We start from the raw sequence: 20,065 nt of genomic DNA, 5'->3' as shown, positions 1-20,065 counted from the left end.
CAGACCGAAATGTAAGACCTAAAACTATAAAACTTTGTTATTCAACTGCAAAACTTCTAAAAGAAAGCAGAGAGAAAATCTCTGACCTTGTGCTAGGCAAAGAGTTCTCATATAGGAACACCAAAAGCAAAAATTCATAAAAGAACAAAGTATAAACTGAACTTCATCAAAAAAGAAAAACTGTTCTTCAAAAGATATTGCTGAGAGAATGAAAAGTCACAGACTGGGAGAAAATCTTTGCAAAAAAAAAAAAAATACAGGTGATAAAGGAACTATATCTAGAATATACAAAGAATTCTCAAAACTCAACAGGTAAGAAAACCCAATTTCTAAAATGACAAAGGATTTGGACAGTTCAAAGAAGATATACAAATGGCAAATAAGCCCACAAATATATGCTCAACATTATAAGTTCTTAGGGAAATGTATACTAAAACCATAACGATACATATACTACAGTCCCATCAGAACATCTGAGATTTAAAAAACTGACAATACTAAGTGTTATGAATATACAGGGAGAAATCAGAACTCTCAGACATTGCTGGTGGGAACTGAAAATGTTGCAACTACTTTAGAAAAACATTCGGCAGTTTCATAATGGGAGATTACAAAGAGACACGAGACTTAAGGGTTATTTACCTGCCCGAATTACAGTTATGGTTTCATATGCATATACATATGTCAAAACTATCAAATTATACACTTTATACATGTGCAGTTGTCCTAACTTAAGCTGTTGAGGGGAAAAAAGCTCTATTGTAAGGAAAAATATCTAAAACAGTGGCTGAGATATGGACAGAAGGATATGAAACAATCCAAGATGAGGCTGAGAACTGTGGTCTTTCATCCCAGAACGATGAGAGTAATAGCTAAGCTTTAAGCAAGGGGGTCACGTGATGAAATATAATTTTTTTAAAAATATATGGTAACTATGGTTGCAGAGTAGACCAAGATTCTGGGAGGAGGCATGACAAGGAAAACAGTCCCGAGGTTGTTTCAGTATTCTAGGACAAATATAGTGGTAACCTGACCTTGGGTGAAGGCACAGAAGAGGAGAGTTAACACACATCAGGTGTGCCATTCCCATGATGAAAAGTATAGTGGAAATTATGGCTCTTTGCTAAGAGTATTCAACATTTCTCTATTTTCATATAAAATGTATTTCTGAGATGAGTAGCTCTATAACACATCAGTGTTGTATGGTACAGCACTAGACAAGAAGTGCACATATTACTATAGTAATGTACATACAAAGGCTTCATATTTACACAATGGTCTGACCTTTACAATACATACCATGCTGTTCAATTAGCAACATGCAAGCCATATGATGACAGTCAGGCATGTGGAAAACCTCCGAAATTCTTTCAGATGACAAAGCTAAGTCATTGAAGTCATCCATAGAATCAATTGTTTCTTTGACCTATAAATAAATAATACTACTTCAAAATGTTCCCTGAATATTGATAAAATATACTGAGTGTAGAGAGATGATAAATACACATATCTCTTTATAAGAGCAAAAAAAAAAGGTACTTTCAAAAGGACTGATTTTTATCAAAATGACCTTTATCAATAGCTAGTGTTTCTGAACAACTTTTTCAAAGTATATGTCTGTACAACAAAGGCAGATTTTCTCTTTTTTCACTATACCTTTCCTAAAGTAATTTTATATCATGGAATAATATTCCTGATAAACATTATCAAAATAACATAATAAAATAAAAATTTAAAAATTAATAAATTAATAAATTTTCTATATATGTATTTACCTCTTCCTTGTCACTAGAAGTTTTCTTTGAATATCTAAAAAAAAAACAATTCTTTTCAGGCAAATATTAAATACTTAAAATATAAGGAATATCTAAATCATATCTAAACTATATTATTAATAATGTTAACAAAGCACTAAATTCAGATCAAACTGAGCAAAGGAAAATCATAACATAACTTGCATTATTTGATACGAAGAAATATACCACATTTTTTGTTGTCATTTTCAATAAATAAAGCTTTTACTGGTTCTAAAAACTATTTGGAAACTTCAAGTTACATTCTGATATGGAAGAAACCCTTTTTAAATAATCATGATATTAGTATTTTGAGGATCTATTGTGTAAATACTATGCATTTTTATGAAAACTTCACATGTTTTAAAGCTATTTTAAGCCTCACAACAATCTTACAAAACCTAGGTAATTATATTAGGTATTTTACACAGGAAGAAAATGAGGCACAGAAAAATGTAACTTCCCAAAGCTAGTACAGGTGGTCAGGAGTAGACCCAGAATTCAAATCCAGGAAATGTGCCTTCAAAACACGTGTTTTACAACATATGGCGAAAGTAATGTTTAAGTGTTTTTAAGTAATCGGATAGCAAGTGAATCTATTAGTATTCCAATTTTAGCTATAATTGTAATAATAATTCATAAATCTTAACCATTTTTTAAATAAAAAGACTACATATGTAGGCAATATTGAAAATCTACTTTCAAACAACTCAAGATTTGCTTCTTCTACAGAAGCTGATCAATGGGCATTCATTTATTCATTCAACTGTTTATTCCCAAACAGACACTTATTGAGTATACTATATATGTGTCAATGACACTGTTGGTACAGGAATCTTCAGCTTTTGTAATTTAGAACTTTATAAGCCAAAAGTAATAATCTATGATAGATTGATAAATAAAATCTTCCCCCTTCCCCCAGAATCTAAACAAATATTAAGTAAATATAACCAGATAATTCAAAGTCCCTAATAAATCCATAACCATTCATGATACTATCAAAGGCACTGAATATCTAAAATTATCAAGGAATGGGGGTGCCTGGGTGACTCAGTGGGTTAAAGCCTCTGCCTTCAGCTCAGGTCATGACCCCAGGGTCCTGGGATCAGGTCCTGCATTGGGCTCTCTGCTCAGCAGTGAGCCTGCTTTCTTTCCTCTCTCTCTCTGCCTACTTGTGATCTCTCTCTCTCTCTCTGTCAAATAAACAAATAAAATCTTTAAAAAAACAAAGCTAATATTTTTGGGAGCCTGGGTGGCTCAGTTGGTTAAGCCACTGCCTTTGGCTCAGTGGCCTTCTCACCTCTTATGCTGTCTCTTACTCTCTATCCCTCTCTCTTAAATAAATGCTCGACATTTCTCTTATACCATACACAAAGATAAACTCGAAATGGATCAAAGACCTCAATGTGAGGCAGGAATCTATCAAAATCCTAGGGGAGAACATAGGCAGTAATCTCTTCGACATAGGCCACAGCAGCTTCTTTCAAGACATGTCTCCAAAGGCAAAGGAAACAAAAGTGAAAATGAACTTTTTGGGACCTCCTCAAGAAAAAATAGTTTCAACAAATGAAACAATCAACAAAACAAATATACAACCCATGGAATAGGAGAAAATATTTGCAAATGACACTATGGACAGAAGGCTGATATCCAAGATCTAATAAAGAACTCCTCAAACTTAACACACAAAAAAACATAAAATCGCATCAAAAAATGGGCAGAGACATGAACAGACTCTTCTTCAAAGAAGACATACAAATGGCTAATGGACACATGAAAAAATGGTCATCTTCACTAGCCATCAGGGATATTCAAACCAAAACCACATTGAGATACTACCTTACACCAGTTAGAATGGCCAAAATCAACAAGACAGTAAACAACAAGTGTTGGAGAAGATGTGGAGAAAGGGGAACCCTCTTACACTATTGGTGGGAATGCAAGTTGGTACAGCCACTTTGGAGAACAGTGCAGAGATTCCTTAAGAAATTAAAAATAGAGCTTCCCTATGACCCTGTAATTGCACTACTGGGATTTACCCCAAAGATACAGATGTAGTGAAAAGAAGAGCCATCTGTACCCCAATGTTCATAGCAGCAATGGTCACAATCCCCAAACTGTGGAAAAACCAAGATGCCCTTCAACAGACAAATGGATAAAGAAGATATGGTCCATATATACAATGGAATATTATGCCTCCAGCAGAAAGGGTGAATACCCAACTTTTGTATCAACATGGACGGGACTGGAGGAGATCATGCTGAGTGAACTAGGTCATGCAGAGAGAGTCAATTATCATATGGTTTCACTTATTTGTGGAGCAAGTAATAACATGGAGCACATTGGGAGATAGAGAGGAAAAGTGAGTTGGAGGAAATCGGAGGGGGAGACAAACCATGAGAGTGGTGTACTCTGAGAAACAAACTGAGGGTTTTGGAGGGGTTGGCGTGGGGGGTTGGTTGAGCCTGGTGGTGGGTATTAAGGAGGGCACAAATTGCATGGAGTGCTGGGTGTGGTCCATAATCAATAAATATTGGAGCACTGAGAAAAAATTAAATTCTAAAAAATCCTTTAAAATATTTTTAAAAGATTTAATAAACTGATGTTTTCTAATAATTTTACTGGTAAAGAATAAAAAACCAGTTTTTTGTAAAATTCTGATAGCCATCTCAATTCATTTATTAGTTCACAGAACAGTTATGAAGTCCAACCATATATAAGCACATCCCTTGCTTCAAAGATTGATAAATATACAATTACAATACAATGTCTTTGTGGCAACAAAACAGCTGTGGACCTCTTTGTAGGAGCTGTGGAACCAAGCATCATAAACCAAGGGACCTAGGAAAACTCTTACCTACCCATGCATCAGATAACAGACACACTTACTAAAGTCCCAGCTATAGAGCCAGCAATAGTCCACAGACTGGCTCCAGCCCCTTCCTCTCAACCACATCTGGGAGCCCTTGGAACACACTTAGATATTCACCCATTGAAGAGAGAGCCTTTTTGGAAAACTAAATTTCTTACAGTAAAGTTCCAGCACACCATTAGAGAAAAAACAAAGCAAAACAGGTTTGGATACACTGGAAAGGTAGTCATTAAAGACTACTTCAAATGCAAAGACAGCAATGTAAAACTTCAAAGAATATAAAAAGTCAAGGAAATATTATACCACGAAATGATCACAATAATCTTCCAATAATTGATCTCAAACCCATGAAGATCATTAGTTTATCCAAAAAAGAATTCAAAACAGCAGTTTTAAGTAAACTCAGTGAGCTACAAGAAAACACAAAAAGCCCGTTCAGGAGTGCCTGGGTGGCTCAGTCTGTTAAGCGCCTGACCTTTGATTCTGTTTCAGGTCATGGTCGCAAGGTCATGAGATGCACCCCTGCATCGGACTTATGCTCAGTGCAGTCTGCATGTCCCTCTCCTTCTCCCACTCACCTGGCTCACACACATGCTCTCTCTAAAATAAATAAATAAACAAATAAAATCTTAAAAAACAAAAAAACCCAGTTCAATAAGATGAGAAAAATACTAGAAGAACGAAATGAGAAGTTTAATAAAGAGTAGGAAGGGCACCTGGGTGCTCAGTAAGTTAGGTGTCTGCCTCTTGGTTTTAGCTCAGATCATGGCCTCAGGATTGTGGGATTGAGCCCCAGGTCTGCTTGACATTCTCTCTCCCTCTCTCTCCCACCCCCAACCTGATCTCTTTCACTTTCTCTCTCAATAAATAAATAAAATATATATTTTTTAAAAGAGCTGGAAATAGTTAAAAAAATAACTAAAAAATTCTGGAGCTGAATAATATAGTAAATGAAATAGAAAAAAGCAATAGAAATCACTGACAAGGGGCGCCTGGGTAGCTCAGTTGGTTAAGCGTCTGCCTTCAGCTCCCGTCATGATTTCAGGGTTCTTATATCCAGCCTGGCATCAGGCTCCCTGCAGGGAGCCTGCTTCCCACTCTCTCTCTGCCTGCTTCTCTGCCTACTTGTGATCTTTCTTTCTCTGTCAAATAAATAAAAATAAAATCTTTTTAAAAAGAGAGAGAGAGAAAAAAGAAATCACTGAGAGGAAAATGGATCAAAAAAAATCTTGTGAATTTAAAGTTTTCAAATTTTAGAACTTTCAAGTTATCCAATCAGTGGAGAACAAAGAAAAAAGAAAGAAAAGAATGAGAAAAGCCTATGTGATTGTGGGATACCACTAAAAGAAACAACATGTAAATTACTGCAGTTCCAGAAGGAGGAAAAGGGAGAAAAAGACATAAAGCTTAAAGAAGTCATGGGTGAGAACTCTCAAACCTGGGGAAACATTTGGAATCCAAGTTTATGAAGCTCAGTCATCAAAAAAACTAATTAAAGAGATTTTCTCCAAAACACATTATAATAAAACCATCGAAAATCAAAATCAAAGAGAGAATCATAAAAGCAGCAAGAGAAAAGAAGCTTGTCACCTACGAGTGAGCCCTCATAAGGCTATTAGCAGTTTCTCAGCAGAAACCTTATATGCCAGGAGAAGAATAGGATTGTATATTCAAAATGCTGAGAGAGGGGAGCCTGGATGGCTCAATGTGCTGGGCCTCCGCCTTCAGGTCAGGTCATGATCTCTGGGTCCTGGGATTGAGCCCCACATCAGGCTGTCTGCTTGGGGGGAGCCTGCTTCCCCCTCTCTTCAGCCTGCTGTTCTGCCTACTTGTGATCCCTCTCTCTGTGTCAAATAAATAAAATCTTAAAAAAAAATGCTGAGAGAAAAGAACTGCCAACCAAGAATACTTTACTGAGCAAAATTATCCTATAGAAATCAATCAAATCAAATCAGTAATTTGATACACATTAACAGAATGAAAAAAATTACTTGATCATCTCAATATGTGCAGAAAAAGCATTTGACAAAATTCAACATCTTTTCATGATAAACACTCTCAATAAAGTGGGTACCAAAGTATCATACCTGAACATAATTAAGACCACATAGGAAAAACCCACAGCTAACATCATACTCAGTGGCAAAACACTGAAAGTTTTTCCTCTAAGTTCCAGAATAAGACAAAGGCACTCACCTTACCACTCGTATTCAATATCAGACTAGATAAAGAAAGGCATCCAGATCAGAAAAGAAGAAATCAAATTGTCTTTGTCTGCAGAGGATATGATCTTACATATAGAAAATCCTGAAGACACCACCAAAAAGCTGTTGGAACTAGCAAAGATGAAGGATGCAATATCCACATATACAAATCCATTACATTTCTATACATTAACCCAAAAAATCTGAAAAAGAAATTTATAACTACCATTCACAAAAGCATCAAAAAGAACAAAATACTTAGGAATAAACTTAACCAACGAGGTGAAAGATATGTACACTAAAAACTGAGACTTTGAACAAAGAAACATCAGACACACAAATAGGAAGATAACTCATCATTTATAGCTTAGAAAAATCAACATTAAATATCCACATGACTCAAAGCCATCTGTAGATTCAAGGCAATCCTTGTCAAAATTCCAGGGACATTTTTCAGAGAAATAGGTAAAAAGAATCCTTAAATTTATATAGAACAAAAAATACCCCAAATAAGCAAATAATTCCTGGGAAAGAACAAAGCTGGAAGCATCACACTTCCTGTTTTCAAACTGTTACAAAGGTATAAAAATCAAAATAGGATGACCGTTCATTAAAAAAAAAAAAAAAACACAAAACCCAAAGAAAAAGAATCAAGAACTGGACAATAAACCCATGGATGTAGTCAACTAAAATTTGATGAGGGAGCTGAGCACACTCAAGGAAGAAAAGATAATCTCTTCAATAAATGATCCTGAGAAAACTGGATATTCACATGCAGAGAATGAAACCAGACCCCTAACTTACCACCACTCATAAAAATTAGCCAAAACTGGGTTAAAGACTTAAATATATAACCTTAAACCATAAAACTCCTACAAGAAAACAGGGGGAAATCTCCCTGATATTGCCAACATTGTTGGCAATGATTTTGGATGTGATATCAAAAGTACAACCAACAAAAGCAAAAACAGTGGAACAAGCAATGTTTCTGCACGGCAAAAGAAATGAGCAACGCTCTAGTTCCATTTACGTTGAATATATAGGGTAAGGAAAGGAAAAAATAAGATAAAAACAGTGATGGAAGCAAACCGTAAGGGACTCTTAACTAGAGAAAAGAAACAGAGCTGCTGGAGGGGAGGTGGGCGGGAAGATGGTCTAAATGTGTGGTGGGCATTAGAAGATGGTCTGTGTGGTGGGCTCATCACTTGTGAGGAGCACTGGGTGTTACATGCAAGTGATGAATCACTAAAGTCTACCCCTGAAACTAATAATACAATATATGTTAACTAAGTTGAATTTAAATAAAATCTAAAAAACAAAGCAGAAACAAGTAACATAATGAACATGCAACCTACAGAATGGATGAAAATATATGTAAACCACACTATCTGAAAAAAGGTTAATATGTAAAGTATATAAAAAATTCATACAATTCAACAGCACAAAAACAATTCAATTAAAAACTGGGCAAGGCATCTTAATAGACAGCTTTCCTCAGAAGATATTCAAATGGCCAACAGGACCAAAAAATGGGCTCGACATCACTATTCATCAGGGAAATGCATATCAAAACCATAATGATATATCTATCACTTCACACCTGTTAAAATGGCTTACATCAAAAAGGGAAGAGATACCACTGGCAAAGATGTACAGAAAAGGGAATCCTTACACACTGTTACAGGACTGTAAACTGGTACAGCCACTGTGCAAAACAGTGTGGAGGTTCCTCAACAAACGAAAAAATAGAACTATCAGAATATCCAGTAATCCCATTTCTGGGAACATTCTGACAGAAATGAATCAGTATCTCAAAGAGGTATCTGTCCCTCTACATTTACTGCAGCATTATTTATAGCAGCCAAGACACGGAAACGACCTATGTGCCCATCAGTGGATCCACTGATTTAAAAATGTGGTATACACTTACAATGGAATATTTTTAGCCACCAAAAAAGAGGGAAACCCTGTCCTCTGCAACAACATGAATGAACTTTGAGGGAATTAAGCTAAGTGAAGGAAGTCATGCAAAAAGATAAATACTCTATGATCTGACTTACTCAGGGAATCTTGGAAAAAAAAAAAAAACACACACACATTTATAGATTTGTGGTTGCCAGGGGTAGGAAGCTGAGGGAAATGGGTAGATATTGGCTAGAGGGTACAAACTTCCTGTTACAAGAAGAGTAAGATCTGAGGATCTAATGTACAGAATGGTGATTACAGTTAATAATACTGTTATATATTTAGAAGTTGCTAAAAGAGTTGCTAAAAAAGAAATGATAATTATGTGAGGTGATAGAGCTATTAACACTATTAGCATTTTACAATATAAAAGTATATTAAAGTAATACAGGTATACCTTACATTTACACAGTTATCTGTCAATTATACCTCAAAAAATCTGGACAAAATTCAACAATACTCAGATGTCAAAAATAGCAATAATGTGCTTAACTTTGTTTGAAAATAAAATTATTTGGGGGTGCCTGGGTGGCTCAGTCGGATAAGGTCTGCCTTCAGCTCAGGTCATGATCTCCAGGTCCTGGGATCGAACCCCAAATCAGGCTCCCCACTGAGCTTCTCCCTCTCCCTTTGCCCCTCCCTCCTGCTCATACTCTCTCTCTCACAAATAATTTCTTTTTAATTTTCTTAAAGAAAATGATTTGGTAACTTTTGTATACTTTTAGCTTACTATTTAATCCTAATATAAAAGCTAGACTTACTAATACAAAATTATAATTACTTTTTCATGGACTAAATGCATGCAAGAGAATATTATTAGCATATAGCTACATAAACTCACAAAAAGACTAAATTTCCCACAAGAGATTATTAATTTAGGAATTGAGCATGAGCCCCAAAGAGCACTGAAAACAAAAAGAAAGCTAGCAATTATTGTTTTAAAACTGTTAAACAGATAACTATAATCCTACTCATGAGTGAAGTAAATACAATGAACAATAAGCTACACAGGCGAAATAGCCAATAGTAGAGGAGAAAAACTAAAGCAGAGAAATCAAATTTTGATGTGCTATAGGATAACTAAGAAATCAGGATATTTCCTGAAATATAGGATAACCAAGAAAGGCCTTAATTTTTTTAAAGATTTTATTTATTTATTTGACAGAGTAAGAGATCACAAGTAGGCAGAGAGACAGGCAGAGAGAGAGAGGGGGAATCAGGCCCCCTGCTGAACAGAGAGTCCTGTGCAGAGCTCCATCCCAGGACCCCTGCATCATGACCTGAGCTGAAGGCAGAGATTCAACCCACTGAGTCACCCAGGCACCTCGAAAGGCCTTAATTTTTAAGCACATCTTAAAAAAAAAAAAGGAAGGAGCAAGTAGCAAGCAAGCCATATGAGAGCATTGATGGTAAAAGCACTCCAGAGTCAACAGCAAGTAGAGAGGTATGCTCAAAGTGTTTATAGAGAGCAAAAAAGAAAAAAAAAAAGAAAAACATTCAGTGTGCCTCAACAGAGTGAAAAGGACAGAAAATAGGAGTTCAAATCAAGGAGAGGTGGTAAGCAATAGGGAGAGACCCTAGATGAATAGATCATACAAGGCCTTGTAGGTGTTAGAAAAAACTTCGGCACATACTCTGAGTGAAATCGGAGACAATTGGGGTTTGAGCAGAGAAAGACATAATCTGACTTGTGTTTTTTTTTTTTTTTTTTTAAACAGTTTTATTTATTTATTTATTTATTTTTAATTTTTTATTTTTTTTTATAAACATATATTTTTATCCCCAGGGGTACAGGTCTGTGAATCACCAGGTTTACACACTTCACAGCACTCACCAAATCACATACCCTCCCCAATGTCCATAATCCCACCCCCTTCTCCCAAAACCCCTCCCCCCAGCAACCCTCAGTTTGTTTTGTGAGATTAAGAGTCACTTATGGTTTGTCTCCCTCCCAATCCCATCTTGTTCCATTTATTCTTCTACCCACTTAAGCCTCCATGTTGCATCACCACTTCCTCATATCAGGGAGATCATATGATAGTTGTCTTTCTCTGCTTGACTTATTTCGCTAAGCATGATACGCTCTAGTTCCATCCATGTTGTTGCAAATGGCAAGATTTCATTTCTTTTGATGGCTGCATAGTATTCCATTGTGTATATATACCACATCTTCTTGATCCATTCATCTGTTGATGGACATCTAGGTTCTTTCCATAGTTTGGCTATTGTGGACATTGCTGCTATAAACATTCGGGTGCATGTGTCCCTTTGGATCACTACATTTGTATCTTTAGGGTAAATACCCAATAGTGCAATTGCTGGGTCATAGGGCAGTTCTATTTTCAAAATTTTGAGGAACCTCCATGCTGTTTTCCAGAGTGGCTGCACCAGCTTGCATTCCCACCAACAGTGTAGGAGGGTTCCCCTTTCTCCGCATCCTCGCCAGCATCTGTCATTTCCTGACTTGTTGATTTTAGCCATTCTGACTGGCGTGAGGTGATATCTCATTGTGGTTTTGATTTGTATTTCCCTGATGCCGAGTGATATGGAGCACTTTTTCATGTGTCTGTTGGCCACAGAATCTATACTCAGAAAACTATAAAGTACTCATGAAAGAAATTGAGGAAGACACAAAGAAATGGAAAAATGTTCCATGCTCCTGGATTGGAAGAATAAATATTGTGAAAATGTCTATGCTACCTAAAGCAATCTACACATTTAATGCAATTCCTATCAAAGTACCATCCATCTTTTTCAAAGAAATGGAACAAATAATGCTAAAATTTATATGGAACCAGAAAAGACCTCGAATAGCCAAAGGGATATTGAAAAAGAAAGCCAACGTTGGTGGCATCACAATTCCGGACTTCAAGCTCTATTACAAAGCTGTCATCATCAAGACAGCATGGTACTGGCACAAAAACAGACACATAGATCAATGGAACAGAATAGAGAGCCCAGAAATAGACCCTCAAATCTATGGTCAACTAATCTTCGACAAAGCAGGAAAGAATGTCCAATGGAAAAAAAGACAGCCTTTTCAATAAATGGTGCTGACTTGTGTTTTAAAAGATCCACTGTGTTTAGAATAAATGGAAAAAGAAAAGGCAAAAGAACAAACAAACAAGAAGACCAATTAGGTAATTATTACACTTATACAGACAACAGATGACAGTGGCTTGGTCACGGAGGATGTGCTTGGCTTCTGGATATATTTTGAAGGAAGACCTGACAAGATTTGCTGACAGAGTAGATGGGACATGTATGAAAAAGAAAAAGACAGGAGTCAAAGATGATACCAAGTTTTTTTTGGCAGAGCAACTAGAAGAATTGTCATTAACTTAATTGGGAAAGACAAGAAGAGAAGGTATAAGAAAGAATATCAGTAGTTCAATTTTGGACATGTTAAGTTTGCAATACCCAATAACTATCCCAAAGAAATATCAAATAGGCAGTTTCATATGTAGGTCTGGAATTCCACAGAGAGATGTGGGCTGGAGATACAACCTTGAGGATCATTAGAATATACAAGAATATACAAGATAGTAAAAGTCAAGAGAAGGAAGATCAAGGACTGATTCCTGGAAGACTTCAATGTGGAAGACATGGAGAATGAAGAGAAAGAAGCAAATCGGGCTGAGATGTACAGACTAGAAAGGCGGGGGGGGGGAACCAGGTGAGTGAGTGATATTCTGAAAGCTAAATGAAGACAGAATTTTGGAGAAGAGAGTTTTCCAATGGGTGAAAGATTGCTGATAGGTTAAATAAAATGAGATCTAAGAAATTATGTCTAGATTTATTAAAATGAAAATCAGTGGTAACCTTTGAAAGATCAATTCTGGAGTAATGGGAGTGAAAATTACTAGTGATAATTCAATAGTGAATGGGATGGAAATAAGGATCACTGAGTGTACATGGTTCTTTTAAGGATTTCATAGCTAAGTGGAATGATTATAGATGACTTAATTTTCTTGTTTAGTTCAATCCTTACATAATGATGACGTAGTATTTTTGTAATATCTTGAAGTTTTTTAAATTGCATACATGTAGCACTATTTTTTTTTTTAAGTGCCTGACCAAGGGTACGCCTGAGTGGCTTAGTTGGTTAAGTCTCTGATTCTTGGTTTGGCTCAAGCCATGATCTCAGGGTTGTGAGATCAAGCCCTGCACAGGGCTCTGCTCTCAGTGCCAAGCCAGCTTATCCCTCTCCCCACCACCGCACCTCAAACCCAACTCTCTTTCTAATATAAACAAATAAAATCTTTTTAAAAAGCCAGATCAAGGCATTAAATAATTCATGAAATTATACCAGCAAAAGACTCCTTAAAAATTTTCTATATATATATTATATAACCTGATTATCATTTTTCTCATGCTTAGAAAGACCACAGAAAAACTCTAAGTTCCAACAGCAGTATTTCATGCTTGATAAAAATCATCTAACTCTAGGATATCTTCTACTATACAAAATCATTAGTCAGATTAAAATTCTCTAAGGAAAGTACAAGGGGTTTAGAATGTAGAAAATATTCCTACTTTGTAAATTGAATTCTCATAAATTCTATAATATGAAGTTACTATTGAAAATTTTGGTGGGGTGCATGTAGAAATAGATTCTCTTTAAAAAGGAAGGATAATAGCATGCATGCATGATACCTTAAGAAGATTCAACACATTAGCAACATCTTAGTTTATAGACAGGGATCAAATGAAATGTTTGTATAGAACATGGGACAAGTTGCCATATGAAATCTCTTGGTAATATTCAGATCAATTTGAGGGTCCAACATTTGAGCACTCATGCGCTAGGAACCAAAACCAAAACCTAGTGACTAGCAATTTTGTTGGTAATAAGAGTGCCAGTATAGCAGGTAACTTCCTTTTGCAACACATCAGATTTTAAAAGTATTCTGTTTTTCACAAAACTCAACCATTATCCTACACCATACACAAAGATAAATTCTAAATGGATGAAAGACCTCAATGTGAGAAAGGAATCCATCAAAATCCTAGAGTAGCCCATAGGTAGTAACCTCTTCCACATCAGCCACAGCAACTTCTTTCAGAACATGTCTCCAAAAGCAAAGGAAAAAAAAGTGAAAATGAACTTTTGGACTTCAAGATAAAAAGCTTCTGCACAGCAAAGGAAACAGTCAACAAAACAAAGAACAACCAACAGAATGGAGAAGATATTCACAACTGACACTACAGATAAAGGGCTGGTATCCAAGATCTATAAAGTACTTCCCAAACTCCACACCCAAAAAACAAATAATCAAGTCAAAAAATGTGAACAACAGAGTCATGAAAAAGTGCTCCACATCACTCCATATAAGGGAAATACAAATCAAAACCATAATGAGATACCACCTCACACCAGTCAGAATGGCTAAAATTAACAAGTCAGGAAATGACAAATCCTGGTGAGCATGCGAAGAAAAGGGAACCCTCCTACACTGTTGGTGGGAATGCAAGCTGGTGCAACCACTCTGGAAAATAGCATGGAGATTCTTCAAAAAGTGAAAAATAGAGCTACCCTATGACCCAGCAATCGCACTACGGGGTATTTACCCTAAAGATACAAAAGTAGTGATCGGAGGGGCACAGGCACCTGAATGTTTATAGCAGCAATATCTACAATAGCCGAACGATGGAAAGAACCTACATGCTCTTTCTAGATGAATGAATGGATATCAACAGATGAATATATAAAGAAGATGTGATACACACACACACACACACACACACACATACATACATACGATGGACTACTATGCAGCCATCAAAAGAAATGAAATCTTGCCATTTTCGATGACATGGATAGAACTAGAGGGTATTATGCTGAGCAAAATAAGTCAATCAGAGAAAGACAATGATTGTATGATCTCCCTGAGATGAGAAAGTTGAGAGGCAACATGGGGGACTTGAGGGGTAGCAAAGAAATAAATGAAACAAGATGGGATCAGAAGGGAGACAAACCATAGGAGACTCTTAATATCACAAAACAAACTGAGGGTTGCTGGAGGGGGGGTAGGGAGAGGGTGGTTGGGTTATGGACATTGGGGAAGGTATATGCTATAGTGAATGCTGTGAAATGTGTAAACCTGGCGATTCACAGACCTGTACCCCTGGGGCTACTAATACATTATATGTTAATAAAAAAATAAAGGAATAGCATGGAGGAATTAGAAGGAAGGGGAAAATGAAGGGGGGAAAATCAGAGGGGGAGATGAACCATGAGAGACTATGGACTCTGGGAGTCAAACTGAGGATTTTAAAGGGTAATGAGGTTGGAGAGTTGAGTGAGCCCAATGATGGGTATTAAGTAGGGCATGTGTTGCATGGAGCCCTGGGTGTTATACACAAACAACAAATCACAGAACACTACATCAAAAACTAATGATGTATTGTATGGTGACTACCATACCATAATAAAAAAAAAAAAAGAAGAAGAAGAAAGAAAGAAGAAGAAATGCTGGGATAGAAAAATAAATAAGTAAATAAAAGTATTCTAAAATTTGCATAAAACATGACATCAAACCAAAAACTTTAAATATACTTTGTTAAACAATCAGTACCTTGTAGACTTAAACTCATTTTTTCCAACAGTCACATACTACATTGTTTTACAGGGGTAAAAATTTCCTTCCCTATTGACAGATACTTAAGACTATCTCTAACTTTTTAATATGAAAATAATGCTATAATAAATATCCTTAACATATGTCATATTTTATATAAATAAAATGTATAATAAATGTCCTTTTAATGTGTGTGTGTGTGTGTGTGTGTGTGTGTGTATGTGTGTTTACACAAGTCACATTTTCCCGTAGGATCTAGTCCTGGCAATGAAGTTCTTGGGATAAGGGGTCAGAATATTTAAAACTTTTATTTTTAATTTTTTCAATTTATTTATTTTCAGAAAAACAGTATTCATTATTTTTTCACCACACCCAGTGCTCCATGCAATCCGTGCCCTCTATAATACCTGCCACCTGGTACCCCAACCTCCCACACCCCCGCCACTTCAAACCCCTCAGATTGTTTTTCAGAGTCCATAGACTCTCATGATTCACCTCCCCTTCCAATTTACCCAACTCCCTTCTCCTCTCTAACACCCCTTGTCCTCCATGATATTTGTTATGCTCCACAAATAAGTGAAACCATATGATAATTGACTCTCTCTGCTTGACTTATTTCACTCAGCATAATCTCTTCCAGTCCCGCCCATGTTGCTACAAAAGTTGGGTATTCATCCTTTCTGATGGAGGCATAATACTCCATAGTGTATATGGATCACATCTTCCTTATCCATTCGTCTGTTGAAGGGCATCTTGATTCTTTCCATAGTTTGGCGACCATGGCCATTGCTGCTATAAACATTGGGGTACAGATGGCCATTCTTTTCACGACATCTGTACCCTTGGGGTAAATACCCAGGAGTGCAATTGCAGGGTAATAGGAAAGCTCTATTTTTAATTTCTTGAGGAATCTCCACACTGTTCTCCAAAGAGGCTGCACCAACTTGCATTCCCAACAGTGGAAGAGGGTTCCCCTTTCTCCACATCCTCGCCAACACATGTTGTTTCCTGTTTTGATAATTTGGGCCATTCTAACTGGTGTAAGGTGATATCTCAATGTGGTTTTAATTTGAATCTCCCTGAGGGCTAATTTAAACTCTTCAGAAAAGGTTTACCAATTTTATTTAACAACAGTGTATAAGAATGCCCTTTTCTTCACATTTGCTGTTAATTTCTTAATAAAATATTTATCATTATGATTGCAAAAAATGGTATCTCAGTATTTAAATTTTTCTGATTAGTACCCAAGATGAAATAGTCTTACTAAAAAATATAAAATTTGTTAATCATGAATGTTAGCTCCAACTAGAATTTGTTTTATAGGAAAATAATAATTACCTACTATTTAAATATTGCTATAGGCTTACCCATGAGATTCTTCATTTTCCGTAATAGGACATAGGTTGTTATCAGTTTTTCCACTCCCTATTGGATGCATTAGTCCAGCAGCAGCAGCAGAATATATGCTTTCTAATACTGCCGTTTCATCATTTTGGTGCTTCTCCATTTCTTCAACCTTTAACAGAAGTTTGATACGAAGGATAATTGTTACTAGTTTATTCATTAAAATGAACTTTTTTTTATCAATTATACATGTTTTAAAGATTTCATTTATTTATTCATCAGAGTGAGAGAGAGCACAAGGAGGAGGAGGTGCCAGCAGTGGGAGAAGCAGGCTCCCTACTGAGCAGGGAGCCTAATGCAGGACCCCATCCCAGGATCCTGGGATCATGACCCAAGCCAAAAGTAGACTCTTAACTTACTGAGCCACCCAGGCATCCCAGAACTTTTTTCATTAATTATATCATTTGACTCTTAGTTTGTCATAATTTTAATTGATAAAAATATTTTATGTTTATCATTACAAGTAACTGCAATATTTATAAATTCTGCTTCATTTCTGTTTCAATAAAAAGAGAGGAATTGGGACGCATAGGTACCTCGTTGGTTAAGTATCTGCCTTGGGCTCAGGTCATGATCCCAGAGTCCTGGGACAGAGTTCAGGCCTCCTTCTTCTGCCAGTACTTCCCCCTGCTTGTGTGAACATGCTGTCTTGCTCTCTCTATCTCTCAGTCTCTCTCCGACAAATAAATAAAATCTTTAAAATAACTAGTTTGATTTATACTTTTTTGCCATTTGCATGTCAAACTCTTGGTCTTCTTTCATTTCAAATGTAACCCGTGGGTTCCTTACTTTTTTATATTCTCTGTCACTATCAAAACTCATTTTTGTTAAAAATATGCTCAGAGTCTGATTTGTTATCATTTTCAGAGTCTGATTTATTTTCACTTAAGGAAAGATCAGAAGATGACCGGCAACTACAATCCGAGGATGAATGAGAAAGAACGACATTTTCGAGTCTAGACTCTTTCTGTTCAGGTGATGCCCGAAGTGTGACAAAGACAGGCACTGCAAATGCATCTTTTTTCTCGCAATCAAATCTATCATTTGTCAAATTAGAAGGTTATTCCGTTAAGTTTGCTCCTTCTGTAAAGGGACCATGTAGGGATTCTTCCTTAGGATAAGCAGTAATGTTGTTTTTGTTTTTGTTTTTGTTTTTCACAAATTTCACCAAACTTCTGCTTTAACTCTCTGGTGATGAGTTTTAACTTATTTTTCCACTCTAAGTTGTCTTGTTTGGTCCACATGTCCTCACAATTTTGAACAGAGGGATGTTCTGAATATAAAAATATATCATCCTCTCTATCACATTCCTTCTTCATTCCTGGTTCTTGGGCCATTTTTGACAGATACAAAAATGGAAAGTGAAAGTGCTGTATTTGATTTTCAGATGTCCCTTCTGTTAGCATACATGTTTATAAAATAACTTTATCCTTAAGTAATCGAGTATGGACAAAGGAAAAATTAGAAAATAATTAAAATTTAACTGTTAAATTCCTTAATCTATGTTAAGATGCTCCCAAGTCACTGGATTGTAACTAAGAAGCGAAAAATAAGTTGCCCTAGCCTGAAATAGAAGAAAAACACAAATCCATAAACTTAATTTTGTCAGTTTTTTAAGCTAAACAATTCATCACATGTTACATCTACCAAAAAATGAATTACATGATTTTCAATGTTACAAACTTAAAAACATTTTATCTTACCATACCTTAAACAGTGAGCCCCAATAGTGCATTTGATGATGTTTTTTAAAGATTAATAACTAGAGAATAGGCAAACTTATTATTAGGAACTGAAATCAATAAACATCAATCAGAAAAGAAAAATAAATTCCTAAATTTTAATTCAAATTATATACTATGATAGTATTATACATCACTATAAATTATCTGCCTGTATGCAGCTATTGTAATGTCCTCTGAGAGTAGGTAAGAAAAAATGTTAATAATATTTACAGATTCCCTATACTGAAATGAAATAACTGAAAATGTGCCTGTTTATTACCCAACTACAAAGGTCCCATCCTGGAAGGTGTGATTCTACAATAGGCAATTGTGTTGATTTTATGACCCTACTCTCTGAAGTCAACTACACAGAGATCACAAGGCAAAATAAATCTTTAATCTTGGCATTAGTGACAGGCAATACAGAACTGCACATTTTGAACCACTGAGAACTGCACATTAAGAACCACCAAGAACCACTCCTTCTACATGAGTCTAAGTCAGTAGTCATCATTGTTATACTGCTCATAATTTCAACTACTTAAACATATGGTTCAGTATTTGATGTTACCTTTTTAGCATGTAAAAACTTACAAAAATGGAAGAAGCAAATAATATTCAGGATTTTTTTTCGGTCCAATTGCAAGGATAAAGTTTAACTATAAGCGACTATAAATTCTAACAATATTTTAAATTTGGTAACTTGTAAAAGTTTATAAAAACTAAATATTAAATTATAATCTATCAACTTCAATACGCTCTGTTCAGAAGATAATTTCAATTGAACTATGTTACGTTCTTAAAGCAGGGAAAACAATATAAAATTGGAAATTTAAATTTAAATTTGTATATACCTGCAGGTGTTTATTTTCACTTTCATTACAACTTTCTTCCTCTTTTTCTGTTGTCATTTCTAAGTCTAGTTCTCCAGAAAAATCTATATATTTTAGTAAAATGGACAAATTAGAATGGTTAGATAAAAGCTATAACCTTCATAAAGATAGAAAACAATATCTTATCAATTAAGAGTTTAAATTAAACTTAATCTTTAGATGAAAATTTAATTTAAGAAATACTTTTAATTAACAAAAATTTCAGGAAACCATTTGGGAAATACTAAATGTCACTAGGTTAAAGGCATACAAACATCTCAAAGGGGCTAGAAGGCGGAAAATGGGGGGAGTATAAAAGCCAGTAATAAGACAAGGGAGAGAAGCACACAACAGGGTAAATATCTAAAATACAGGAATCAAAGAGTAAGACATCACCAGCAGTTCAGAATGGCAGAGAAAAGGGCAGACAGTAGAAAGGGTTGGAGAGTTTAGCACAACTCAAAATTATGAAAGCTTTATATGTAATTTTAAGATACCTGGACACAAACATATTTTCAGCAATGGTTCACAGTAATATTTGCATTTGAGGCAGGTCACTCTCAATGCTGTGGGGAGGGATGAATTTGAGGGGCATTTTAATATAAGATGGGAGATGAATGAGAAGGCACTGATGCAAAATAAAGATGAAG

At 35.7% G+C, this 20,065-nt stretch overlaps 1 protein-coding gene across 1 annotated transcript in view; it reads right to left on the bottom strand.

The window, feature by feature from the left end:
- LOC131838338 (ankyrin repeat domain-containing protein 26-like) overlaps positions 1-20,065 on the bottom strand; it is an 83,170-nt gene that overhangs the window by 42,763 nt on the left and 20,342 nt on the right. The window contains exons 7-10 of the mRNA XM_059184301.1: positions 19,398-19,480; positions 16,783-16,931; positions 1,776-1,809; positions 1,300-1,426 (exon numbers count right to left, since the gene is read on the bottom strand). Coding sequence (XP_059040284.1) covers positions 1,300-1,426; positions 1,776-1,809; positions 16,783-16,931; positions 19,398-19,480 — 393 coding nt within the window. The remainder of the gene's footprint in view (positions 1-1,299; positions 1,427-1,775; positions 1,810-16,782; positions 16,932-19,397; positions 19,481-20,065) is intronic.

Source organism: Mustela lutreola, chromosome 8, assembly GCF_030435805.1.
Source record: "Mustela lutreola isolate mMusLut2 chromosome 8, mMusLut2.pri, whole genome shotgun sequence".
Taxonomy (NCBI): domain Eukaryota; kingdom Metazoa; phylum Chordata; class Mammalia; order Carnivora; family Mustelidae; genus Mustela; species Mustela lutreola.
The sequence above is the reverse complement of the archived record's forward strand: the minus strand, read 5'-3'. Positions and strand labels throughout refer to the sequence as shown.